The 24,378-nt window shown below is 43.5% G+C and overlaps 1 protein-coding gene across 1 annotated transcript; it reads left to right on the forward strand.

Annotated features, from left to right (window-relative positions):
• Positions 1-22,027: 22,027 nt before the first annotated feature.
• Positions 22,028-23,860, forward strand: LOC120065431 (P2Y purinoceptor 1-like). The gene has a single exon (XM_039016435.1). It carries the CDS (start codon positions 22,354-22,356, stop codon positions 23,371-23,373), a length of 1,020 nt encoding a protein of 339 aa, XP_038872363.1. The 5' UTR covers positions 22,028-22,353; the 3' UTR covers positions 23,374-23,860.
• Positions 23,861-24,378: the final 518 nt, after the last annotated feature.

Here is a 24,378-nt window from a genome sequence, read left to right on the forward strand (position 1 = left end):
CACACTGAAATTGGAAGAAAAACAGATCCAAATGTGGACAGACTCGATGATCGTGCTGCATTGGATTTGCAGCTCAGCTCAGAAATGGAAACAGTTTGTTGCGAACAGAGTGACGGAGATCCAGTCCTTGACCAATCCAGAGTCATGGTCACATATTGAAGGGAAAACTAATCCAGCTGACCTCCCTACAAGAGGACAAACTGTTCGAAACTTGACACAGAGCGAGCTATGGTGGAATGGACCCAGAATTCTGATATCACCCAATCAGTCCGAAGAGACTGATGATAACAAGGTTCCGGAAGAGGTGAATATAGAACTCAAGTCCAGCGGCCAGGTTACTGTACAACTCGCAGCAAACAGCACAGACATCCCTGAACCTGTGTTGGAGCTTGAAAGGTACAGCAAACTGAAAAGAGTGTTCAGAGTCACCGCCTGGATAAAGAGATTCATAGCCAATGCTCGTACAACCATAAAGATACAAGGTGAACTGACTGCTGACGAACTGTTCGATGCAGAAAAGTACTGGATTAAGGTAACACAACAACAGAGTTTTGGACAGGAGATCAAACTACTGAAGGCAGGAAAAAGCCTAAACAATGACTGTAAAATCAGAGAACTGAAACCGTTCCTGGACGAACACGAACTACTCAGTGTAGGAGGAAGACTGCAACAGTCCAGCTTCACATTCAGAGAGCAGCACCCATGGGTTCTGCCCAACAAGTACAGCTACTCAGACAGTGCAAAAACGTTCAAGAGAGCTGATCAGGACTTGAAAGAGCTGTGGAAGGCAATCGAAGAGCCCCAACTCTTGGCTTTCTTCTCAGAAAGGGGCATCACCTGGAGGTTCATCGCCGAGCGAGCAGCCTTTTGGGGCGGATTCTGGGAAAGACTTGTCAGGTCAGTGAAAACATGCCTGCGAAAGGTTCTTGGGAGAGCTTCACTCAACTTTGAAGAGATGTGCACAGTCCTGACAGAGGTTGAAGAAATTCTAAATTCTAGGCCTCTGACCTTCGTGCACAATGAAGTGGATGAACCACAACCCCTGACCCCAGCACACTTCCTGGTGGGTAAACGACTAACCTCTTTGCCTCCAAAGCCATTTCCAGCTGACACTCAGCACCCAACGCTAAACAAGGAGGACATGACACGCAGATGGAAGTACAGGCAGAGACTTGTGACCAGCTTCTGGAACAGTTGGCGAAGAGACTACTTGCTGGATCTAAAGTCAGCACACCGCTGTGATACACCACAGCCCACCCCACTGAAAGCGGGTGACGTTGTACTCATTGGAGAAGATAACACACCCAGACAAACCTGGAAACTAGGAAAGATTGAGGAACTGTTTCCAGGCCGAGATGGCCTAGTTAGATCATGTTCAGTTCGTACTGCTTCAGGGACTTTGTTGAGGAGACCTATTCAGTTGATATACTGCCTAGAGATCTAGATGAACAAAGTTGTTCATCGGGGGGGGAGGATGTTGTAACTTTAATGTGTTACAGAGTTAATGTTTAAGTTAATTCATTGAGCTGTATCTAAAGATATTTCTTTACAGTTATTTACATATGTAATTGTATTGGTTAGTATTGAATTACGCTTTTGACTGCAAGTTCCAGAATGCCTTGCGACAGGAAGTAGAGAGTGAACGCGCTAGTTAAGTGCAATTAACAGGTGATTTGATGGCTCCTTTGCGCTAGCATCTTACTGGCATTGCTCTGTAGAATCTAAAGTTGTTAAATGTAACGTGATCAAGAATTATTACTAAAAGAAGCTTTCATATCAAACCCGACGTCCCGAGTCATTACTTTGAAGATAGTTAATCTATACAGAGGGACCGCCTCAATGCCAAATGATCCTAGGTAGATTTAAAACAGCATAATTCTGCAGTTCTGGTGAGAACTGGCAAAATGTTTCACAAACTCATCCATGTTGAGGGAGCGTGCCCTCCTTGACTCAACACTGAGAATTCCAAGTTAACCTGTCATCAACCATTGTTGTCCTAAGGTGGGTTTTAATCAGTGTTAAAGCTGAGAAGCTTCTCTCACAAGAAGCACTGCTGACTGGTGTAACAACAGACATTTTACAGAGTAGAAATAGCTCATGGAAGACCTCTTTATAAGGTTCTAGAAACACATCTGTTGCATTCCAAGATGGCAGCATGTCAAGTCGTTTGTCTGTGACTAGTACATTTTAACCTACTAATATGTACTACTAACCTACATTTTAACCTACTAATAACCTACTAATAACCTACTAATAACACTCACATTCAGACTCATACATACACGCTGTCCCTCTCTCCCCTTACCTTCGTTGGCCTCTTATTTTTTGTATTTTTTTTTTTGTCAGAGAAAATGACAATTTACGTGGTATTGCTTTGTGCACTGACTTTACTGAACTCTGGAGAAAACGAACATTGTCGCAGGGTGAGTACATCTGTACAAATGTGCTCTCCCGTCAGTTAGACATTTTGTCTGCAGGAACTCGCTCTTTTTTACCCGGTCCACTCGTCCAAGTGCCGATGCATTTGTGGCATGATGTGAACAGTACGAATTTGTGTCACTACCAAAGTCTAATGGTTTTAAATGACTGTTTTGTATTGTCTGGAAAATCACTTGTAGAGGTGGGGGTGTGGCTATATATGTAAAATCTAAATGCCATGTAAGTGTGGCAAAGTCTGAAACTATTTGTAAACAGTTGGAATTTCTTGCTTTGAATATTGAGGTTTCAAAGGGCCTATCTATAACTGTGATTGGCTGTTATAGACCCCCCCCCTGCTCTCGGTGATGCATTTTCTTCATTGACGCACCTTATGTGTAAACTTCTTTACAGTGAAATGATCTTGATTGGTGATCTCAACTGGTGTTGGTTAAAGCCGGTGTCTGATGATTTAAAAATGTTTTGTAATTCTATGAATCTTACCCAGTTGATTAACTCACCCACTCGCCCAAATCTTAAATGCCCAGATAAATCTACCCTGATTGATTTGATATTGACAAATGTTCCACATAAATATTCTGCGGTTGGTGTTTTTTGTAATGATTTAAGTGACCATTGTGCTGTTGTTGCTGTTAAAAATACTAAGGTTCCAAAGACAAACCCACGTTTTATTCGTAAGAGAAATTTGAAGAGTTTTAATGAGCAGGCTTTCTTTCATGATTTGTTTTATTTTGACTGGAATAAGATTGAGCTTATCCCTGATGTGGAAACTGCCTGGATATTCTTTCATGATGTTTTTTTCCAAATAGTAAACAAACATGCCCCATTCCGCAGGTTCAGGGTTAAATGGCGGGATAATCCATGTTTTTCTTCTGAGCTGTCTTGTATTATTCACGACCGTAATCTAGCCTGGGCTAAAGCAAGGAAATCTTGTTCTGATGCTGATTGGCTTATTTTTAGGCAGTTACGAAACAAGTGTTATTTTCTTCTCAGGAAGGCCAAGTCTGAATATTTTATGTCTGGTACCACTGATAACCTGAATGACCCTAGAAAGTTTTGGAATGCTATTAAGTCTATGTCTGGTAACAGTAATGTTAATGAATTACCGTCATGTGTTTTGAAGGACTCTGTTGCTATATATTACAAAACTGAAATTGTTTCAATGAGCACTTTGTATCATCTGGTAGGCTGTTTGATTCAGTGTCCTCTGTCTCTGTACAACCCTGTGTGGATGAACCAGTGTCCTCTGTCTCTGTACAACCCTGTGTGGATGAACCAGTGAGAGCTGGTCAAACTTTTTGCTTTTTGCCATTATCAGTGCAGGTGGTACATAAAGCCCTGAAATCCTTAGATCAAAAAAGCCTGCCGGTCTTGATCTTTTGGATCCCTGCTTTTTAAATCTGGCAGCTGATTTCATAGCTGAACCACTTACATATCTGTTCAATCTAACCCAGGAATGTAATGAAATTCCAAAGATCTGGAAATCAGCATTTGTCCTACCACTTTTAAAAGGGGGAGATCCAACTCTTTTAAATAATTATAGGCCAATCTCAAAGCTGTCACCCCTGGTGAAAATACTTGAAACCCTTGTAAGTGAACAGCTAAAAGAGTTTTTATTTACTAACTCTATTTTATCAATGTACCAATCGGGCTTCAGGAAGAAGCATAGCACAATTACAGCAGCCATTAAGTTTTTAAATGATATCACTGAAGCCCTTGACAAAAAACAGCACTGTGTCTCACTTTTTATTGATCTCTCTAAGGCTTTTGATACAGTTGATCATGCTATACTAAGGCAGAGATTGTTGAGTGTAGGTCTTTCGGAGCATGCAGTTGCATGGTTTGCTAACTATCTGTCTGATAGAACTCAGTGCACTCAATTTGATGGGCTTATGTCTGTTAAATTGTCTGCCCTTAATGGTGTGCCCCAAGGCTCTGTACTTGGTCCTCTCTTATTCACTATATATATAAATGATTTAGACAAAAATGTCCAAAATGCACAACTTCATTTTTATGCTGATGATACTGTTATTTACTGTTGTGCCTCTGTAACAGTACTCTTCTTGCGTTGTGTACAATCAATCCTCGACACGAACTCCAACGTGTAGCACCAGTCATGGAGATTTATTCTGATAGGAACAGCACAAAATTGCACGTCATGCAATGCACGGCTCACCATCCAAACTCTGCACTCACGCACGCTGGTTTGGTGCTTGTTCACTGGGCTGTAGTTACCAAAATAATACAATTACAATATACAATATAATATCTTTAACAATGTACCTGATAGGAACAGCACAAAATTGCACGTCATGCAATGCACGGCTCACCATCCAAACTCTGCACTCACGCACTGTACAAAATATATGAACCCCCCCCACCAGACACAGTAAGTTGCTAGCTAGTACTGGCGGGAATTCTTTACAACAAAATGCACAACCAATATTCTCAAAAAAACACTGCATCTTATGTGTGATGTTCGAATAACATTTACAAACCGATTGATATAAATTGTACATTTAAATCATCACTTGGGAGTATAAAAATCCCTTTTGACATACATTGCTTTGCAACCAACAACTTACCGCTGGTTTGGTGCTTGTTCACTGGGACGATTCTAACTGAAACATCCTCCCTCGTAAGCAAGCTACGCAAACCAGCCAATAAGATGCCATGTTGAGTAGGTGAAGGCAAGACAAAACTAAAACCAAAAACCCATTGGCTTAACAATAAAGTGGCAAGGGGAATCACCAATAAAACCCTGTTACACCTCATCTCTTACAAAAGCTTTCCAGAACTTGCAAACTGCTTTTATACTGTTCAACATACCTTGTGTCAATTGAAGCTTATCCTCAATACTGACAAAACTAAACTAATGGTGTTTTCTAATGCAAGAAATAGACCTCTGAACCTTTCACCTATTACTACCTGTCAGGGCAAAGAGATTGAGGTTGAAACCTCATATAAATATCTTGGAATTCTAATTGATGACGGCCTCTCTTTTAAATTGCATATTCAACAACTTACAAAAAAATTGAAGCTGAAATTGGGATTTTATTTTAGGAATAAGGCCTGTTTTTCTTTTGAAGCCAGAAGGAGGCTAGTATCAGCTACATATATGCCTTTACTAGACTATGGGGATATTTTATATATGAATGCTTCCGCTCAGTGTTTGAGATCAATTGACACTCTTTACCATGGCACTTTGAGATTTATTTTAACTTTTTATGGCTGCAGGGGCAGTATTGAGTAGCTCTGATTAAAGGTGCCCATTTCAAACGGCCTCGTACTCAATTCTAGCTCGTACAATATGCATATTATTATTACTATTGGATAGAAAACACTCTCTAGTTTCTAAAACCGTTTGAATTATATCTGTGAGTCAAACAGAACTCATTTGGCACAAACTTCCTGACCAGGAAGTGGAAAGTCTGAAATCGAGGCTCTGTTCTTCTTCCTGCCTATACATGGGCATGATACGTAAGAGTCTACGTGCACTTCATAGACCTTCCCCTGGATGTCAAGAGGCTGTGAGAGAAGAAATTTAGTGTTTATCTTGGTCTGAGATGGAATACAAGCTCTTTGTATGACGTGTCCCTCATTTCCGGTACTCTGGGGAGCGCGAGGTGGACAGTGGGATTGCCTTCTGTTTAGCTGCCGTTATGGACGACTACTATCTCCGGCTTTGATTTTATTTGATACATGTGACCATATCATCGTAAAGTATGTTTTTTCAATATAGTTTAATCAGATTATTGAAATTTTTTCGGGAGTTTTGCCGTGTTCCGTTCTCTGACTTTGTTGACGATGGAGAGATCCGTGCCACTTGGCTAGTGCGCGTGCTAAATCAAGAGGGAAAGTTGCCGTTCTAAATCCAAACAACGATTGTTCTGGACAAAGGACACCTTGTCCAACATTCTGATGAAAGATCAGCAAAAGTAAGAAACATTTTATGATGCTATTTCATATATCTGTCGTACATGTGAACTAGTCGTGGGCGCCCAACGTTTGGGTACTCTAGCTATACCGAAGCTGCATATCGTAATGAAGTTATTTTTAGAATTCTAACACTGCGATTTCATTAAGAACTAATGGATCTATCATTTCCTATACAACATGTATTTTTTAGTTATGTTTATGAATAGCTATTTGGTCAGAATATGTGTGTCAGAAAAAGTGTCAGGAAAAATCCGGACGTAGTGGGAAAAAGTAGCTAAGTTAGCACAATGTGTAACCATTGATTTCAGCTCTAAATATGCACATTTTCGAACAAAACATAAGTGTATGTATAACCTGATGTTATAGGACTGTCATCTGAGGAAGAAAATCAAGGTTAGTCAAAAATGATATATCTTTTGCTTGTTTGTTACGATCGCTTACTTTTGCTACTGGGAAATTGCTTGTGTTTCTGGCTATTGTGGTAAGCTAATATAACGCTATATTGTGTTTTCGCTGTAAAACACTTGATAAATCGGAAATATTGTCTGGAATCACAAGATGCCTGTCTTTCAATTGCTGTACACTATGTATTTTTCAGAAATGTTTTATGATGAGTATTTAGTTATTTGGCGTTGGTGTCTGTAATGATTCTGTCTGCTTTCGGTGCAATTTCTGATTGTAGCTGCAATGTAAACTATGATTTATACCTGAAATATGCACATTTTTCGAACAAAACATAGATTTATTGAATAACATTGTAACGGCTTTCCTCTTCCTCTTCATCCGAAGAGGAGGAGCATGGATTGAACCAAGACGCAGCGTTGTGATAAGACATGATATTTAATAAACAAAACAGGAAACACGACGAACACTTGAATAATTACAAAACAATAAACGACATAGACAGACCTGGACGACGAACTTACATGAAACACGAAGAACGCACGAACAGGAAAAATGACTACATAAAACGAACGAACAAACAAAACCGAAACAGTCCCGTGTGGCGTAACATACACAGACACTGACACAGGAGACAACCACCCACAACAAACAATGTGAAAACACCTACCTTAATATGGCTCTCAATCAGAGGAAATGAAAACCACCTGCCTCTAATTGAGAACCATATCAGGTCACCCATTAACCAACACGAAACACATAACATAGACTGCCCACCCAAACTCACGCCCTGACCGACTAACACATACAAAATAACAGAAAACAGGTCAGGAACGTGACATAACCCCCCCCTCAAGGTGCGTACTCCGGACGCACCACCAAAAGTCTAGGGGAGGGTCTGGGTGGGCATCTGACCACGGTGGTGGCTCAGGCTCTGGGCGAGGTCCCCACCCCACCATAGTCAATCCCAGCTTCCGTATTCCCCTCTGAATGACCACCCTCCTATTCCACCCACTTAATTTAAAGGGTACCGTCGAGATAAGGGGCAGCACCGGGATAAGGTAGCTCAGGACAGAGAGATAGCTCAGGACAGAGAGGTAGGTCAGGATAGAGAGGTAGGTCAGGATAGAGAGGTAGCTCAGGATAGAGGGGCAACTCCGGACTGAAGGGCAGCTCCGGACAGAGAGACAGCTCTGGACTGAGGGGCAGTTCTGGATGGCTGGCTCTGGCGGATCCTGGTTGGCTGGCTCTGGCGGATCCTGGCTGGCTGGCTCTGGCGGATCCTGGCTGGCTGGCTCTGGCGGATCCTGGCTGGCTGGCTCTGGCGGATCCTGGCTGGCTGGCTCTGGCGGATCCTGGCTGGCTGGCTCTGGCGGATCCTGGCTGGCTGACGGCTCTGGACGCTCATGGCTCGCTGACGGCTCTGGACGCTCATGGCTAGCTGACGGCTCTGGACGCTCATGGCTGGCTGACGGCTCTGGACGCTCATGGCTCGCTGACGGCTCTGGACGCTCATGGCTCGCTGACGGCTCTGGACGCTCATGGCTAGCTGACGGCTCTGGACGCTCATGGCTGGCTGACGGCTCTGGCTGATCCGGTCTGGCGGAAGGCTCTGGCTGATCCGGTCTGGCGGAAGGCTCTGGCTGATCCGGTCTGGCGGAAGGCTCTGGCTGATCCGGTCTGGCGGAAGGCTCTGGCTGATCCGGTCTGGCGGAAGGCTCTAGCGGCTCCTGTCTGGCGGAAGGCTCTGGCTGATCCTGTCTGGCGGAAGGCTCTAGCGGCTCCTGTCTGGCGGAAGGCTCTAGCGGCTCCTGTCTGGCGGACGGCTCTGTAGGCTCATGGCAGACGGGCGGCTTTGCAGGCTCAATACAGACGGGCAGTTCAGGCGCCGCTTGGCAGACGGGCAGTTCAGGCGCCGCTTGGCAGACGGGCAGTTCAGGCGCTGCTTGGCAGACGGGCAGTTCAGGCGCTGCTTGGCAGACGGGCAGTTCAGGCGCCGCTGGGCAGACGGCAGACTCTGACCGGCTGAGACGCACTGTAGGCCTGGTGCGTGGTACCGGAACTGGTGGTACCGGACTGGAGACACGCACCTCAAGGCTAGTGCGGGGAGCGGTAACAGGACACACTGAGTTCTCAAAGCGCACTATAGGACTGGTGTGTGGTACCGGGACTGGTGGTACCGGGCTGAGAGCACGCACCTCAGAATGAGTGCGGGGAGAAGGAACAGTGCGTACAGGACTCTGGAGACGCACAGGTGGCTTAGTGCGTGGTGCCGGAACTGGAGGCACTGGGCTGGAGACACGCACCATAGGGAGAGTGCGTGGAGGAGGAACAGGGCTCTGGAAACGCACTGGAAGCCTGGTGCGTGGTGTAGGCACTGGTGGTACTGGGCTGGGGCGGGGAGGTGGCGCCGGAAATACCGGACCGTGCAGGCGTACTGGCTCCCTTGAGCATTGAGCCTGCCCAACCTTACCTGGCTGAATGCTCCCCGTCGCCCGACCAGTGCGGGGAGGTGGAATAACCCGCACCGGGCTATGTAGGCGAACCGGGGACACCATGCGTAAGGCTGGTGCCATGTAAGCCGGCCCGAGGAGACGCACTGGTGGCCAGATATGTAGAGCCGGCTTCATGGCACTTGGCTCAATGCTCAATCTAGCCCTACCAGTGCGGGCTGGTGGAATAACCCGCACCGGGCTATGCACACGTACAGGAGACACCGTGCGCTCTACTGCGTAACACGGTGTCTGCCCGTACTCCCGCTCTCCACGGTTAGCCTGAGAAGTGGGCGCAGGTCTCCTACCTGCCCTTGGCCCACTACCTCTTAGCCCCCCCCCAAGAAATTTTTGGGGTTTCTTCACGGGCTTCCGTGCTAGCCGCGTACCTTCATAACTCCGGTCTTGAGCTTGATTCTCCGGCTTCCAGCCACGTCTCCTTGCTGCCTCCTCATATCGCCGCCTCTCTGCTTTCGCTGCCTCCAGCTCAGCTTTGGGACGGCGATATTCTCCCGGCTGTGCCCATGGACCTTTTCCATCCAATATTTCCTCCCAACTCCAATAATCCTGTGTAGCAGGCCACTGCTCAAATTCACGCTGCTTGGTTCTGGTTCGGTGGGTGGTTCTGTAACAGCTTTCCTCTTCCTCTTCATCCGAAGAGGAGGAGCATGGATTGAACCAAGAAGCAGCGTTGTGATAAGACATGATATTTAATAAACAAAACAGGAAACACGACGAACACTTGAATAATTACAAAACAATAAACGACATAGACAGACCTGGACGACGAACTTACATGAAACACGAAGAACGCACGAACAGGAAAAATGACTACATAAAACGAACGAACAAACAAAACCGAAACAGTCCCGTGTGGCGTAACATACACAGACACTGACACAGGAGACAACCACCCACAACAAACAATGTGAAAACACCTACCTTAATATGGCTCTCAATCAGAGGAAATGAAAACCACCTGCCTCTAATTGAGAACCATATCAGGTCACCCATTAACCAACACGAAACACATAACATAGACTGCCCACCCAAACTCACGCCCTGACCGACTAACACATACAAAATAACAGAAAACAGGTCAGGAACGTGACAAACATGTTATAAGACTGTCATCTGATGAAGTTGTTTGTTGGTTAGTTTGGTTGGTTCTTGGTTAGTTAGGTTGGCTTTGTGCATGCTACCTGTGCTGTGAAAAATGTCTGTCCTTTTTTGTATTTGGTGGTGAGCTAACATAAATATACGTGGTGTTTTCGCTGTAAAACATTTTAAAAATCGGACATGTTGGCTGGATTCACAAGATGTGTACCTTTCATATGCTGTATTGGACTTGTTAATGTGTGAAAGTTAAATATTTAAAAAATATATATTTTGAATTTCGCGCCCTGCACTTGAGCTGGCTGTTGTCATAAGTGTACCGACGTCGGGCTTGCAGCCATAAGAAGTTTTAAACTGCAAAACCCTTACGCACCACTGCACTTTGTATACCAGGGTTGGCTGGCCTTCTCAAGTCACTCGTAGGCTCAGTCACTGGTATACTTTTATTTACAAGGCCATTTTGGGTTTACTACCTTTTTATTTGGGCATTTTTATTGTTCAGAAATGTGGTGGGTACTCTCTTCGTTCGCTGGACTTTATCCTGCTAACTGTTCCAAATGTCCGAACTGAATTTGGTAAAAGGTCTTTTATGTACTCTGTGCCATCGTCTTGGAACACCTTACAAAATACTTTTAAACTGGAAGAACTTGTCCCGATTGGTGTTTTTAAATCACTGATGAAGGATTTTGAGGCTGATTCCCTGACCTGTCAATGTTTTTAATTTGCTGTTATATGATTTTGTTATACTCTTGTGAATTCAATGGTTTTTACAAGATTACTTGTAGTTTTTCATGTCTGTCTGTAATTTTTGTAATGACTTGGTGCTGCCTATCTTGGCCAGGACGCTCTTGAAAAAGATATTTTAAATCTCAATGAGCCCTTCCTGGTTAAATAAAGGTTAAATAAATAAAAACAACAAAGTCAAGGAGAGTAGACGTTCTGTTCTTTTCACTTTTCTCTCTCCTATCAAGAAGCCGCTTGGTGTGATGAACCTCATGTTTGAGGTCCTCTAAATCTGACTCAAAGGTCTGAGCAAAGGCAAACAGAGGCTCCTCACTAAAGACTGTTGTACTCTTTGGGTTGAAGATAGCTCTTTGGAAGCTCTCACCATCACTTTGGTCATTATTTTTCTGTCCTACATTGCTCATCATCAATGAGTCGTGAAATCTTAAGCTTGTTTTAGGCTGTCCTTTTACACACTGTTTGTACACTTATTTTCCAGTGCTCTGCAATCTCTTCAACCTCTTTCCATAAATAATGTGTCATATCTCTATGGAAATGTATAATTAAGGGATCCACAAGATTAGATACTAACAGCTGCTAACTAAAATGTGTATTGTAAAGTATAGGCCTGGCCTACCATCGGGTCCTTTTGGAACAGCATATCTGGTGCTTGATGCAGTTGGGAGGGGCTCGATGACATCTCCTGGCAGCTCTGGCCCACTGTCTTGCTCAGAGCCAGAGGTCTCTGTGTCATCCCTTGATACATCTATTACATTAAAATAGCACAATAACCATTAGTGTATAATCACAATAAAAATGCCACAACCATCAAAACAAGAACACACATGAATCAACAACCAACATTTTAAAGTGAGGCTTAATCTGACAAAATCATCTATTACAAGCTGAAGCTAAACTTAAATTCTGAACTGGGCATGTGACTGACAGTTTTCCTGGTAGATGCTCTGACATGGTGGTGGTAGACTGGGTCCTTGTGAAGTCTGACCACACTGACTCTGACTAGCCTCAGGTAGGGAGCTGCTCTGGGGTCTGGTGGTGATGCAAGGGCTGGGGTCTGTTTGCACCTGATCTGCCTGTTTGTGCTTCTTTAAAAAGAAGTCTGATATCTCTACCTTTCTTTTCATGTTTAATTGACCCTATTCAAAAATAAGACAGTCTGTGGTTACATCTAAGCATCCAATTACCCACATTTTAGTGTAATCTTAATTACAAATCCCCATTATCCTAACTGTACCTTAAAATCAACTACCAGCCTAAATTACTAGTTAGATCATGGCTAGCCCTACTCTGCAGTAAGTAACTTAGCTAGCTATAATTTCTTACACCTTTACGATAGCAAACAGGCTATCTGCAAATTGTGGTAATCTTTTGTGTAACATTAACAGATTGATAATAACACTTGTTCGTTTTGAGTTAATGTACAAAAATCTAACTGCGTTAATTGATTTCAAATTGCTGAATGTTAACTTTCTGAACACTGACAGCTGTAGCCTACTAGTTACCCCACATTAGCTAAACATTCATATACTGTAACTTACAACACTGCACTGTATATGTGTGTATTACTAGCACAGACGTAAACATAAGCAACAAAATACACAGAGAACTATCCCAAAATGTTGAAAATATGTAGTAACTACTTGCTTAAAGTCTTGAAATAACTTAGGTGCTGCAAAGACATGTACTGCTTGTTTGCCATGGCAAAACATCTTGAAGCGCACAACACAGAGGAATTAGGATGCATTTCAGATATTTCCTGTTTGACAAAAGGGCGCAGTTCAATTGAACCTGCAAGGCATTGTTTACACAGTAGCATTCCAATGGAGTAATAACATCATTGAGACTCTGTTTTTGGTTAACACTTTAATTGAACCAGGTTTTACATAAAGCATTCATAACACCTTTATGAAAGCAGTCATAACAGTTTATGAATGTTACAGTATCATTCATAACAACGTTCTTAACACATGTTATGACTGGTTTCATGAAGGTGTTATGAATGCCTTATGTACGGATACCCTCTTCAAGTAAAGTATTAGGCGTTTTTGCAGCTAGCCTACTGTAGATGCTTCAAAGGCGTGGAGTGTGTGCAAGGAGTCCAGTAGTTACAGCACAGCAGTAGACAGGCTGTATTGAATCCTGCAGTCAAATGTAATAAAGCATTTGAAACCACAATATTCCTATTTAAAACCTTCTAGATGTAAAGACCCTGTTTTGGGGACCTGCGTGGTTCCAGTACCGATTCCGACCAGCATTTTTGCTTATAAATCGATCTGTGGACAGCATAGATTGAAATGGCTTGCATTGAGCGGTCACCCTGATTCTCACGGGCACAGCAGGATGTGAAATCTGACACCACTTGAAGCTGGGATGTCGCTCCTACCATTTCCATTGGCTCTTCAACTCCTGGCTGAACCCTACATCACAGCCACTAATAGAATCCTTACATCGTAGTGCAACTGGAGAGAGAGGTTTCGTCGCTGTAGCACACACAGAGATCAATTTATAGACAGCAATTTTACATTTTACATTTTAAACAAAAATCCTTTCTGTTTGTCATAGACGGACAAGGTTAATTTGAGATAAAAGGCGAGTTCCTAACGAGTTCAGGGAGCCAAGCTAGAGATCTGTGAGACGTCCACAGAGACAGGGGTAGACGCTTTGCTCAAGAGAGACCATTACATGTTGACCACACCGCTCGCATCATGTGCGCGAGAGTTGCAAAATACATTTACACATACATGTTATTCAATCATTGCACCCACACTGCTCGCACGAGTCAATGAGCGTCTGCGTAGCCAGGTGCTAAAATAGAACTTGGTTCTATTAGTGACGCTTGACGCCTTGCAAATCCTTCCTCTCCCATCTCCTCATTGATCTTTAGGAGCAAATACCCACGTGGGTGATTGAAAGATGAACTGAGGTCCACACTCCAGTCCAGTTGGTGGTGGTAATGCACCTTAAAGTTGGTTGCGAACCTCCATATAAAGAAGAAGCCTGAAGGAGGAGAGATTACTAGAAACAAAATTGGTTTACCTTTTTATCTGTGGATTAACTGTTGGAGTAGAGGACCTGCATTTCAGGTAAAGTAACAACCCAATGTTTATATTTCAGGACAAATTAGCTAAATTGACATAAATGTTTGCTTTTCGACCAGTCCCCAAATGAATATAGTTGGTCCAGAGTTCGTTTTGATATTTCAACCTGCGTGTCCTGATCGCGTCTGGTGTGGGGGGACAAAATCAACATGCGTGCGATGGGGCACTCTGACATTCGGACGCACGAACGGTGTGTTCAGCATGTTAGAAAATATGCACTAAACATACAAATATGTATTTTACAGTTGGTAAAGGAAGGTGAAATATTTTAGTCAGTCATTCTATAGTTTGATTATACTATATTTAAAATTCAAAATGTCTTTGTTTCAGGTGCATGTAAACAACTGAATAACGTGAGAAAAGGGAAACCGGCACGCTGCTCTTGCTAGTATCACTGTTCTTTATTAAGCTTTACGTATCGGCCTCTTGGCCTTCGTCAGAGCTTTGGTATTAGTATACAAAAGGCCAAAAGGCATCACATTGCCCTTGTCTTTCAACACGACCCAGTGGAGAGACCACCAGAGAGGGAGAGGTTGCGTCAGGACTTTGGTGGTGATGCAGCTCACTCTCAGGGCCAGTACCTGAGCTCCAAACTGCATCGAGCAGATCCCAGACTGGAGCCTCTGCTCCCACAGCTGTGGTCCAGGTATCTTCACCCGCAGCTCAAACCAGAACTTGGCCTGCCGCTCGTAGACCCAGACCAGACTGTGCCAGGTCAGGCTATGCCAGGCCACTGTCTTGCAGCACAGCAGGTCGCATGAGGTGAGTGGGAGCTATCTTCACCTTTCTTTACCTCAAACACTTTGCAAATACTCTTACTGCTCAAACTGTCTGCCGGCTTTGTTTTGAGGTTGGTTCAGGTAGGATGGATTGCCACTCCAGACGGATGGTTCAGGTAGGATGGATTGCCACTCCAGATGGTTGGTTCAGGTAGGATGGATTGCCACTCCAAACGGATGGTTCAGGTAGGATGGATTGCCACTCAATATGGATGGTTCAGGTAGGATGGATTGCCACTCCAGACGGTTGGTTCAGGTAGGATGGATTGCCACTCCAGACGGATGGTTCAGGTAGGATGGATTGCCACTCCAGACGGTTGGTTCAGGTAGGATGGATTGCCACTCCAGACGGATGGTTCAGGTAGGATGGATTGCCACTCCAGACGGATGGTTCAGGTAGGATGGATTGCCACTCCAGACGGTTGGTTCAGGTAGGATGGATTGCCACTCCAGACGGATGGTTCAGGTAGGATGGATTGCCACTCCAGACGGATGGTTCAGGTAGGATGGATTGCCACTCCAGACGGTTGGTTCAGGTAGGATGGATTTCCACTCCAGACGGATGGTTCAGGTAGGATGGATTTCCACTCCAGACGGATGGTTCAGGTAGGATGGATTGCCACTCCAGACGGATGGTTCAGGTAGGATGGATTGCCACTCCAGACGGATGGTTCAGGTAGGATGGATTGCCACTCCAGACGGATGGTTCAGGTAGGATGGATTGCCACTCCAGACGGATGGTTCAGGTAGGATGGATTGCCACTCCAGACGGATGGTTCAGGTAGGATGGATTGCCACTCCAGACGGATGGTTCAGGTAGGATGGATTGCCACTCCAGACGGATGGTTCAGGTAGGATGGATTGCCACTCCAGACGGATGGTTCAGGTAGGATGGATTGCCACTCCAGAAGGTTGGTTCAGGTAGGATGGATTGCCACTCCAGACGGATGGTTCAGGTAGGATGGATTGCCACTCCAGACGGTTGGTTCAGGTAGGATGGATTGCCACTCCAGACGGATGGTTCAGGTAGGATGGATTGCCACTCCAGATGGTTGGTTCAGGTAGGATGGATTGCCACTCCAGATGGTTGGTTCAGGTAGGATGGATTGCCACTCCAGACGGTTGGTTCAGGTAGGATGGATTGCCACTCCAGACGGATGGTTCAGGTAGGATGGATTGCCACTCCAGACGGATGGTTCAGGTAGGATGGATTGCCACTCCAGACGGATGGTTCAGGTAGGATGGATTGCCACTCCAGACGGATGGTTCAGGTAGGATGGATTGCCACTCCAGACGGATGGTTCAGGTAGGATGGATTGCCACTCCAGACGGATGGTTCAGGTAGGATGGATTGCCACTCCAGACGGATGGTTCAGGTAGGATGGATTGCCACTCCAGATGGTTGGTTCAGGTAGGATGGATTGCCACTCCAGACGGATGGTTCAGGTAGGATGGATTGCCACTCCAGATGGTTGGTTCAGGTAGGATGGATTGCCACTACAGATGGTTGGTTCAGGTAGGATGGATTGCCACTCCAGATGGATGGACAGTTTGTGCATTTCATTCTCTTACCTCACTTTTTGGCAAATGGGAATAATTACTTGATATGGTTTACAATTGTACCTTTACTTAGATTTAACTTTACTTACATTGACCATCAATTGATCATACATCTATACCATCAGAAGAATTGCGTTATGAAGAACAGCAGTGAAAGTTAATATTTCATAGTTTATATTGATCAAATACAAGTTCATGCGAGAGATCAATCAGAATCATTCAATGTTCTCAATAACTGTCTGATGCCCACTAGGCTATGTACAGTATGTCTATTCAAGGGAACGGGTACCTGCAAGAGCAGCTATAGGTCTCCTTTACCCATTTGTCTGGAGCACCAGGGCTGTTTCAGCACGCGGGTCTGTAGACCCCGGTTCTGTGGCCTACAGTGTCCGGACGGCCGCTGCTGCAGCCCGTACTGCACCAGACTGTCCACATGGCCTTTCATTGCCCCCAGGGCAGGAAGAGCCACCAGCAGGTGATGATGATTGAGTCCTGCTCCTGCCACCACTACAACTGTCCCCAGTCACAGCCTACAGGAGAGCCATACCCTGGCTTTAAAGTATAGGACCATGAAGAGGGAAACAGCCCCAACGCCAGAGGTAAGCAGGCCCTGTCAGTGAAGATACTGGACAACGATCTAAGCAGCGAATCGAAGGGTAGGATTAAATCAAACTTGCACTGCGTGGTTCCTCCACTGTTGAAAAAGCACCATTAATTTTGACCCTGTAAACATGGTCAAATTCTTTGCATTACTTCAAATACATTTGAATGTGTAATAACAATGTTAATTTTTGACCAATGATTGGGTCCCTTTAATTGAAATATCTTCAAGATTCTTAGAAAATGTTAGAGAGAGAGAGAGAGAGAGAGAAAAAAAATAAACACACTAATTGATGGATGGTGGTGGATGCTGAGGTGGAAATCTATTGCAGCTGTGTCAGTTACCTCAAAGTAAATATGGAACTGAAACTACAGTAGGTAGTTCCTGTAAGTAAGAATAGGTTACTGTGAATTCCAAATGACCTTTGTCTGCAAGCTTAGCTGTGAGTCATAATTCCTATAAAATGTTATCAATTACAGTTGAAGTCGGAAGTTTACATACACCTTAACCAAATACATTTAAACTCAGTTTTTCACAATTCCTGACATTTAATCCTAGTAAAAATTCCCTGTTTTAGGTCAGTTAGGATCACCACTTTATTTTAAGAATGTGAAATGTCAGAATAATAGTAGAGAGAATGATTTATTTCATCTTTTATATCTTTCATCACATTCCCAGTGGGTCAGAAGTTTACATACACTCAATTAGTGTTTGGTAGCATTGCCTTTAAATTGTTTAACTTGGGTCAAACGTTTCACGTAGCCTTCCACAAGCTTCCCACAATAAGTTGGGTGAATTTTGGCCCATTCCTCCTGACAGAGCTGGTGTAACTGAGTCAGGTTTGTAGGCCTCCTTGCTCGCACACGCTTTTTCAGTTCTGCCCACAAATTTTCTATAAGATTAGGGTCAGGGCTTTGTGATGGCGACTCCAATACCTTGACTTTGTTGTCCTTAAGCCATTTTGCCAAAACTTTGGAAGTATGCTTGGGGTTACTGTCCATTTGGAAGACCCATTTGCGGTCAAGCTTTAACTTCCTGACTGATGTCTTGAGATGTTACTTCAATATATCCACATCATTTTCATTCCTCATGAAGCCATCTATTTTGTGAAGTGCACCAGTCCCTCCTGCAGCAAAGCACCCCCACAACATGATGCTGCCACCCCCGTGCTTCACAGTTGGGATGGTGTTCTTCGGGCTTGCAAGCCTCCCCCTTTTTCCTCCAAACATAACGATGGTCATTATGGCCAAACAGTTCTATTCTTGTTCTATCAGACCAGAGGACATTTCTCCAAAAAGTACAATCTTTGTCCCCATGTGCAGTTGCAAACCATAGTCTGGCTTTTTTTATGGCGATTTTGGAGCAGTGGCTTCTTCCTTGCTGAGCGGCCTTTCAAGTTATGTCGATATAGGACTCGTTTTACTGTGGATATACAGTGGGGAGAACAAGTATTTGATACACTGCCGATTTTGCAGGTTTTCCTACTTACAAAGCATGTAGAGGTTTGTAATTTTTATCATAGGCAAAAATCCAGAAAATCACATTGTATGATTTTTAAGTAATTAATTTGCATTTTATTGCATGACATAAGTATTTGATACATCAGAAAAGCAGAACTTAATATTTGGTACAGAAACCTTTGTTTGCATTTACAGAGATCATACGTTTTCTGTAGTTCTTGACCAGGTTTGCACACACTGCAGCAGGGATTTTGGCCCACTCCTCCATACAGACCTTCTCCAGATCCTTCAGGTTTCGGGGCTGTCGCTGGGCAATACGGACTTTCAGCTCCCTCCAAAGATTTTCTATTGGGTTCAGGTCTGGAGACTGGCTAGGCCACTCCAGGACCTTGAGATGCTTCTTACGGAGCCACTCAGTTGCCCTGGCTGTGTGTTTCAGGTCGTTGTCATGCTGGAAGACCCACCCACGACCCATCTTCAATGCTCTTACTGAGGGAAGGAGGCTGTTGGCCAAGATCTCGCGATACATGGCCCCATCCATCCTCCCCTCAATACGGTGCAGTCGTCCTGTCCCCTTTGCAGAAAAGCATCCCCAAAGAATGATGTTTCCACCTCCATGCTTCACGGTTGGGATGGTGTTCTTGGGGTTGTACTCATCCTTCTTCTTCCTCCAAACACGGCGAGTGGAGTTTAGACCAAAAAGCTCTATTTTTGTCTCGTCAGACCACATGACCTTCTCCCATTCCTCCTCTGGATCATCTAGATGGTCATTGGCAAACTTCAGAGGGGCCTGGACATGCGCTGGCTTGAGCAGGGGGACCTTGCGTGCGCTGCAGGATTTTAATCCATGACGGCGTAGTGTGTTACTAATGGTTGTCTTTGAGACTGTGGTCCCAGCTCTCTTCAGGTCATTGACCAGGTCCTGCCGTGTAGTTCTGGGCTGATCCCTCACCTTCCTCATGATCATTGATGCCCCACGAGGTGAGATCTTGCATGGAGCCCCAGACCGAGGGTGATTGACCGTCATCTTGAACTTTTTCCATTTTCTAATAATTGCGCCAACAGTCACCAACAGTTGTTGCCTTCTCACCAAGCTGCTTGCCTATTGTCCTGTAGCCCATCCCAGCCTTGTGCAGGTCTACAATTTTACCCTGAAGTCCTTACACAGCTCTCTGGTCTTGGCCATTGTGGAGAGGTTTGAGTCTGTTGGATTGAGTGTGTGGACAGGTGTCTTTTATACAGGTAACGAGTTCAAACAGGTGCAGTTAATACAGGTAATGAGTGGAGAACAGGAGGGCTTCTTAAAGAAAAACTAACAGGTCTGTGAGAGCCGGAATTCTTACTGGTTGGTAGGTGATCAAATACTTATGTCATGCAATAAAATGCAAATTAATTACTTAAAAATCATACAATGTGATTTTCTGGATATTTGTTTTAGATTCCGTCTCTCACAGTTGAAGTGTACCTATGATAAAAATTACAAACCTCTACATGCTTTGTAAGTAGGAAAACCTGCAAAATCGGCAGTGTATCAAATACTTGTTCTCCCCACTGTAGATACTTTCGTACCTGTTTCCTCCAGCATCTTCACAAGGTCCTTTGCTGTTGTTCTGGGATTGATTCGCACTTTTTGCACCAAAGTACGTTCATCTCTAGGAGAGAGAACGCGTCTCTTTCCTGAGCGGTATGACGGCTACGTGGTCCCATGGTGTTTATACTTGAGTACTATTGTTTGTACAGATGAACGTGGTACTTTCAGGCGTTAGGAAATTGCTCCCAAGGATGAACCAGACTTGTGGAGGTCTATCATTTTTTTCCTGAGGTCTTGGCTGATTCCTTTTGATTTTCCCGTGATGTCAAGAAAAGAGGCACTGAGTTTGAAGGTAGGCCTTGAAATACATCCACAGGTACACCTCCAATTGACTCAAATGATGTCAATTAGCCTATCAGAAGCTTCTAAAGCAATGACATCATTTTCTGGAATTTTCCAAGCTGTTTAAAGGCACAGTCAACTTAGTGTATGTAAACTTCTGACCCACTGGAATTGTGATACAGTGAATTATAAGTGAAATAATCTGTCTGTAAACAATTGTTGGAAAAATGACTTGTGTCATGCACAAAGTAGATGTCCTAACCGACTTGCCAAAACTATAGTTTGTTAACAAGGAATTTGTTAAGTGGTTGAAAAACAAGTTTTAAGACTCCAACCTAAGTGTTTGTAAACGTCCGACTTCAACTGTATATTATATTTTAAGTAATATCGTTATTATGTTATGATACAATGACCAAAAAGACACCTGGATTACTGTCTTGTAGATCGGTATTGATAATAACTAAAACATCACCAATAAAATATTGAAAGTCTCACATTCAAGCCTTTATAGCCTATTGTTACTTATATCTTGCAGTAATAACTGTACTCTAGCTCTGCTAATTTCCTTTTGGATACAGTATCACATTGCTTCCAGTAAGCTATGGAATTAAGGAAGTGCCCACGCAGGAAGTGAGCGCTCAATGAGCAAAATTACATGGAAAATACATATTTTAGAATTAATTTCCAGAATTTTGAATCAGGTTCATTTTAGGTTCTGAGTGTTATACGGACATTGAAAATAGGTATTTTACGGATGTTGAAAGACGTCCTTTTTTGGTCATGGTTTCTATGGCCATCTTTAAATCATACATACATTTACTTACATCTATACTGAACAAAAAAATAACGCAACATGTAAAGTGTTGGTCCCATGTTTCATGAGGTGAAATAAAAGATACCAGAAATATTTCAGATGCACAAAAAAAAAATTGGTCTCAAATTTGGTGCATACAAATTTGTTTACATCCCTGTTAGTGAGCATTTCTCCTTTGCTAAGATAATCCATCCACCTGACAGGTGTGGAATATCACAAAGTTGATTAAACAGCATGATCCTTACACAGGTGCACCTTGTGCTGGGGACAATAAAAGGCCCCTCTTTTGTCACACAGCACAATGCCACAGATGTCTCAAGTTTTGAGGGAGCGTGCAATTGGCATGCTGACTGCACGAATGTCCACCAGAGCTGTTGCCAGAGAATTTAATGTTAATTTCTCTACCATAAGCTGCCTCCAAAGTCATTTTAGAGAATTTGGCAGTACATCCAACTGGCCTCCCAACCGCAGACCACGTGTAACCACGCCAGCTCAGGACCTCCACATCCAGCTCAGGACCTCCACATTCATCACCTGTGGGATCGTCTGAGACCAGCCACCCGGACAGCTGATGAAACTGAGGAGTATTTCTGTCTGTAATAAAGCCCTTTTGTGGGGGAAAACGTATTCTGATTGGCTGGGCCTGGCTCCCCAGTGGGTGAGCCTTGCTCCCAAGTGGGTGAAATCAAGGCTAGTCCAGACCAAATTTGAACCAAATATAGATGTCTATAATTGGTTCAGTCCGGAAGTCTGTGGACTTTGAAATCAAGGCCGGTCCGGACCAAAAAAATGACATTTGTGGACGTTAAAATCAAGGCCAGGGCCAAATTACCAAACGTCTATGTCTTTTCAACGTCCATGGACTTCTGTACTCACTGGGTGTATATCTTTGGTTTCACCATGCTCAACATGATGGTGGACGGCTGCGATTTACGATGTGTTTCCATGACCAAGTTTGATTTCATTCACTTCTGGGCGTCATCGATTCATATTCTATAGCTTGTGTTTAAACTTAACTTTGATCAAAAAGACGGGGAAAATGTCAGATGACAACAGCACACACGATCTCAACATGACCGCATGTGAAGGAATTAACCTTCGTTTTACGCACAGATTTTTACCTGCTGTGTTCATGCTGGTGTTTGTCGTCGGGACATTTGCAAACTTCTGTGGGTTAAAAACTGTTTGTACAAGCTGGAAGAAAATTGGGAGTATAAACATATTCATTCTCAACCTTGGAATAGCTGACTTGCTGTACTTATTTACCTTACCATTTTTGGTTGTCTATTACGCGCTAAACAGTAAATGGATATTTGGACAAACATTCTGCAAGATCACCAGATTCTGCTTCAATTTGAATCTCTATGGCAGCATTGGGTTCCTGACATGCATTAGTATCTATCGATACCTCGGTATTGTGCACCCAATGAAAGTGATGGGAAAAATCCACACTCGCCACTCCGTGGCAATAAGTTTTATTGTCTGGATTTTGGTTTTCATTCAGATACTTCCTGATATGTTCTTTGACAAGACAGCGCAAAATTCCTCATATTCGTGCTATGACTCGACAGCCGACGACTTTATCAAGGATTACCTTCCGTACAGTATTGGCTGGACCATTACCGGATTCGTTATACCATTACTGATCATTCTGGCTTGCTATGGACATATAGTAGTGGTCCTTGCCACCAAAGCCAATGTCAATACTTTGTTGAAACAACGATGTCTAAAACTAGTCATCATCTTGACTGTGTTGTTCTCAATTTGCTTTATCCCTTACCATGTGTTGAGAAATCTAAATTTGAAAATAAGGATTTTGAAAATGGAAGGCACCTGCAAAGCAAGCTTCGATGATATTTATGTTGCTCATCAAATCAGCCGCGGTCTGGTTTGCATGAATAGCGCAATCAATCCGTTAATTTACTTAGTTGGAAATGATGATTTCATCATGCGTTTTCATAATCTCAGCAAACAAGCCAGGATGTCTCTTGTTCAATGGACTGGTGCTGTGATTTACCGCAATACACCTGAGGCAGATCCAGCAACAGAAGAATCTTAACCAGTAAACTTTGACCAGCTAGTTATTTAAAACCAAAACTTGACTGTCAGCTATTCTAGTATTTGATGTTGTCTACGCCATTATTGTACCAAAGGCCTGTAAGTATGTAAATATGCTATTCTTTACACTTTATGTATCATTCTCAGAGTATTTTATTGTGTAAACGTGAGATCCTTTTTGTGGTTGAATGCCCTTGTGTAAAGTGAAATAATGTGCCATTCATTTAGTCAGTGATATGTAGGGCTAACTACTGGTTTCCAGAACTATCTTAGATAAAAATGTGTAAATACCCGTGTGTAAAGTGAAATACTATTCCATTCATTTAGTCAGTGATATGCAGGGCTAACTACTGGTTTCCAGAACTATATTAGATAAAAATGTGTAAATACCCGTGTGTAAAGTGAAATACTATTCCATTCATTTAGTCAGTGATATGCAGGGCTAACTACTGGTTTCCAGAACTATCTTAGATAAAAATGTGTAAATACCCGTGTGTAAAGTGAAATACTGTTCCATTCATTTAGTCAGTGATATGCAGGGCTAACTACTGGTTTCCAGAACTATCTTAGATAAAAATGTGTAAATACCCGTGTGTAAAGTGAAATACTATTCCATTCATTTAGTCAGTGATATGCAGGGCTATGTCACTGAAATAAACAAACTCAATATGCATTTCAGATATTGCATAAGAATTACAGGCATTCCAGCAGCTTATTACACATAGCCTACTAGCTGAATTATTTATCTCTGTTGTCCATAAATAATAAAAAGGTATCAAGCTCAAAGGACTGTCCATCTTACCTTGTGCTTGAGATAATATCTACTCCTCCACAATTATTGTCTTCCCAGGGGAAACAGAAGATTTCAACTCATTCCCTTAAGGGGAACAATCCCTCAACACAAACATGCACTGGAAATGTATGTCCTATATGTTTATTAATGTCATATGACTGGTCAGTTGCTTTTCAGGTGCGGGTTACAGAACAGGGACTTGAGGCTCACTTT

The sequence above is a fragment of the Salvelinus namaycush genome, chromosome 20, assembly GCF_016432855.1.
Source record: "Salvelinus namaycush isolate Seneca chromosome 20, SaNama_1.0, whole genome shotgun sequence".
NCBI lineage: Eukaryota > Metazoa > Chordata > Actinopteri > Salmoniformes > Salmonidae > Salvelinus > Salvelinus namaycush.